Source organism: Octopus bimaculoides, chromosome 20 (genome assembly GCF_001194135.2).
Source record: "Octopus bimaculoides isolate UCB-OBI-ISO-001 chromosome 20, ASM119413v2, whole genome shotgun sequence".
Lineage (NCBI taxonomy): Eukaryota > Metazoa > Mollusca > Cephalopoda > Octopoda > Octopodidae > Octopus > Octopus bimaculoides.
The window spans coordinates 47,225,760-47,230,443 of NC_069000.1; the positions used below are offsets into that span (position 1 = coordinate 47,225,760).

Genomic DNA, 4,684 nt, shown 5'->3' on the forward strand with positions numbered 1-4,684 from the left:
TTTAGTTCATACTTTTCTTTTCTTATAAGCTTCGATATTTAGCTGTTAATTATCCTGGAAGACATTCAACATCCAAGTATTGTTCTCATCATCATTATTATTATTATTGTTCAAATTCCGCCGAGGTCGACTTTGCCTTTCATCCTTTCAGGGGTTGATAAATTAAGTACCAGTTGAGTACTGGGGATCTATGTAATCGACTACCCCCCTCCCCACAAATTCCAGACCTTGTGCCAATAGTAGAAAGGATTATTACTATTATTATTGTTGTTAAGGTGTCAAGCTGACAGAATCGTTAGCACGCCGGACAAAATGCTCAGCGGTATTTCGTCCGTCTTTACGTGGTGTCGACTTCCCTTCCCCCGAAATTTCAGGCCTTGTGCCTATAGTAGAAAGGATTATTGTTATTATTATTATTATTATTATTATTATTATTATTATTATTAAGTCATTACATATTAATTTAATCAGCAGGAGTGTTATCCCGAGGTCTGATGACAACAAGTTTTCTTAAATCTTGAGGATCTTTCTTAGGATTTTTGCAGAATACAGAATGATACTTTTCTGCCGGTCGACAATTCAGGTTTCAATTCCAATCTCTGTCTTTTACGTAACATTTTGGGTTTTTTGTGCTGCGTGCACCAAATATCACAGGAATAATTGTAATCTTAATCTTTTACAGTCCCATCAGCTCTCAGAGGCTTAATCTTAATATTTTTAATCAATTTTATTATTATCATTATTATTATCCGCTTTAATTTCTTTCAGGATTTTATTCACATAATTGTTGTTGTTGCTGGTATTATTATTATTATTATTATTATTATTATTATTATTACATCAACAGATTCAAACAAAAACATTTCCTATGAATCATGTTTCCTTCTTAAATTTCTTCATGTTTCTCTAACACACACACACGAATACAGTCAGACACACTTACACAAAATATCTGTATATACATGCATTCATGCATACATACATACATACATACATACATGTGTAGACAGCCACCCGAATTCGCTATTCACACAGCTATATCTAAATTCCAAACCATTTTTCGTTGTTGTAGACATAATGGCACATTAGTATATGATATATATTCTTTTATTCTTTGTATGTATGTATGTATGTATGTATGTATGTATGTATGCATATATGTATGTATGTATGTACCACTGTATTACAATATATGCACCAGTGTGATTACAGGAGAGTTCTACTCGCGAACTCAAATCATCAACTGAACCGAGACAAGATGGCGGTTTACTGTGGAACAATAATGTAGAATATTTATATTTCGTACTACACCTCTCTCCCTCTTTCTCTCTCCCTCTCACTCACTCACTCTCCCCCTCTCTCTCTTTTTTATTCCTTGACTCTTTTATGTCTCTCTCTCTCTCTCTCTCTCTCTCTATCACACACACACACACACACACACACAGATTGTATGAACTGCCTTTTCCTTCCATTTTTCTCCTTTAAACTTCGGATAAAACATCACTACAACGAGGTAACCGACGGACAGACATACAGACAGACAGATAGACTGACAGACTGACTGACAGACAGACAGACAGACTGGCTGACGGACAGACAGACACACTGATTCGTATCTTACCCGGGGCAGGTCTTTCCCCTGCCTCCTCCATCCAAGATAACAATAGTTCCTATAGCAAGAAACCCCATTTAATTAACAAACGGTCCTTAAACTATCATTATCTGTCGAGATTTGGTAGAGATCTGTTAAGATAGTCTTTTATTTTGTATGTCCGAATCGGTGAAACAAGATGGCCGAAATCTTATTTTATGTTTTGTGGAGATTATTTCCGTTGAAGATAAAATAGCAAAGTTGATCAACCGACTCTTTTGTGTTGTGGCATTCTATAGAAATACGGAACTTCTGTGATACTGATGCTATAATTAACTAACCACATAGGACCGTCAACCACTTTTTTCTTATTGACGTCTTCCCAGATGCCTGCCGGGATATATATGTTCCTGTGTGACGGTTGGTCGCAAAACAACGGCGCCACCAATATAGAGTCACCCACTAAATATTGATCCTTTATTGCGAGTGAATTGGAATCGTTTGGGTAAGACCACCAAATGGGTCGAATAAAAGGTACCCCTGCAAGAGTATCATTTTTTAATCCCATCAAATATGGGATGACTGTCTTTTGTCTAAAAGCAAGCAATTTTTTAATGTTTTCTACAACAGATTCAGAATAAGACCAAGGAGTCACAGAAAACCGAATGGCGGGGAAGAATATAGAAGCCTGAAGCCATCGTTGATAGACTATTTCGTTGGGAATTTTGTTTGAAATCGTTCCGTCGCCAAACGATATCCCGTCCGACATTATGTAAGGGTATCCTAAAATACTCAACACAAAGGATTTCTCAATCAGATTTGTAAAACATATCGAAGTATCATTTGAGACGATGAGGCTCTGAACTGTGACAAATACTGAAGAATTTTGAGAGTGAGACACGTGATCAACGATCACCTCATCACTGAACGCTCCCATAATCTCTGAGAAACGCTGATTCAGATCTCCGGAATGAAATCCTCTCTTGAAGTGGGGTTGGAAAGGAAGAGACATGTTGCCATCGTATGTAAAATGAAAGGAACTGATTCGATTAAGGAGTTGGAGTTGTTTTAGTTTTTGCATAAACCAGTCGACAGCTGGGGTATGTGAAGCATCTAACATGGCCCCTACCCCGTTGCTCCAATTCACCAGTCCCGGAACACGACCACCTGCGTCCATAATAAAATAGTTCTTCTCAATTCCTTCGCTAAATCTTTGCGAATTATGGTGAACATATGGTCTAATTGGTAGCATTAGGTCACATGACTGATCCGTCAAATTAGAAATATTTCCAAAGTGAATCTCATTAAATTCTAAATTACCATATTCAGACTCCCATTTCCCAAACACTTCCATTGTAGAACATGATAAATTCCTTTTGGCCAATTCTTTGGCCAAACCAATGACAGTCGACATTGATGCTAATTCATTCCCAGCATCCTTTGCGATCCAATGTGGATGCTCAAACATTTTCACATTGGGCCACTTTTTAGTAGAATTTCTCGAGAAATACTTCCTGACAACAGAATAAGTGTCCATAATATTTCTACCGTAACATATTCGGTAGCGAAGAATCGGGTTTGGTTTATCAATTATCTTGTCTGAAGAACCAAGCATCCGATTTTCAGTTGCAGATATCGAATTCGAATTGGAGTTAATGCACATCTCCATCACGTTGGTTTTCTTCCAAGATACGTGAAAAGGTGTAGATTCGTTCAAGAGGATAGCAATACCATTTGACGACAACCAAAAATGTTCCGACAGATGACCAAATGTGTTAACGTCATTGAAAGTAAAATTGGGAGAATGGGAATAGCTAACATTTTGAAGAGGCCATTGGAAATCTCCTGTGTTTGAAGACCCAAACCAATCAAGGCTACTGGTGTAACAATCTCGAAGAACTTCGTTCTTGTTGTCAGCGTCCCACTTCACATTGAAACAGGACAGAGATCCCACTCGATGATATTCCAAATTCACTCTGGCAATTCCTTTCCAGCGCATGCACATCTTTGACACATTCTTCTTGTCGGCTGAACAGTCGAGCGGCAGCCATCCTTTCGGTATGTTGTTTGCCAAATAACCTTTGAACTGCTGCGACCTCCAGGGTGCATCTTTGAATGTAAGAACACGACTGGATGTGTCGAAGGAGATGCGCTGTCCCATTTTGATGGCCAGTCTTTCTTCTTCGTGAAAGTGCCACACTGCGCTGAGGTTTCCGATGATGAACAGAAACGTGATGGCGACCATAAAGTGAAGCTGGAACCTCTTCAGGTAACTTTGTTTCGGTGGTTCCTGAAAATAAAAAAAAAAACAATAAATAAAACAGTGAGTTTTTATGGAATAATGAAAAAGCTAGAATAGGGACACAAATATCAAAGGCGCAGAGGGAGGCGTCGACAGAGAGGGGCGTGCGATTTTTCTTGAAAATAAAATTTATTTAAAAAACAACATACGGAAAAATAGACGATAACATAACAAACGGGAAACTAGTCAAAAACATTGATACACGGACCATTCGCAGCAGATTTCCTCATAAGTCAGAGTCCGGAAAGCCCTAGCGGTTTCGCACTTATTTATCCTTGAGACCGCTCGAATCTGGCAAGTGCTAGAGCGTTAAGCTAAAGGCATTAAAGTTTTATGAAAAGCAAACGAATGTATAAAAGAACGAAAATAAGAACGAAAACAAGAACAAGAAAGCTAAAATGATACACATACAACAGACGAACGCCTTTCAGCTATATAACAAGAAGGAAATAATTGTACATTTACAAATAAATAAATAAATAACAGAAAGAGTCTTTCGACAAATGGACGAAGGTAACGGGATGAAATAATGGACAAACGCCTTTCGGCTATACAACAAAATGAAAATAATTGTACAATTACAACAGAAATAAATAAGAGAAAGGGTCTTTCGACTATCAGACGAACGTAGTAGGCTGGCGCGAAGGAGAAACGGAAAGTCTTAACAGATCGAGTGGGAGGACAGACGTATATATATAAATGTTTATATACATACAAACACACACACACACACATATATATATATATGTATGTATGTATGTATGTGTGTGTATATATATATATATATATAT

The 4,684-nt window shown here is 37.7% G+C and overlaps 1 protein-coding gene across 14 annotated transcripts in view; it reads right to left on the minus strand.

The window, feature by feature from the left end:
- Positions 1-1,123: 1,123 nt before the first annotated feature.
- The window catches only part of LOC106871290 (myogenesis-regulating glycosidase), a 44,609-nt gene continuing 41,048 nt past the window's right edge, over positions 1,124-4,684 (minus strand). For all 14 annotated transcript variants that reach the window (XM_052975094.1, XM_014917669.2, XM_014917666.2 and 11 more), the window contains one exon: positions 1,124-3,881. In XM_052975094.1, the coding sequence (XP_052831054.1) occupies positions 1,857-3,881 (2,025 nt within the window). In that variant the 3' untranslated portion in view covers positions 1,124-1,856. The remainder of the gene's footprint in view (positions 3,882-4,684) is intronic.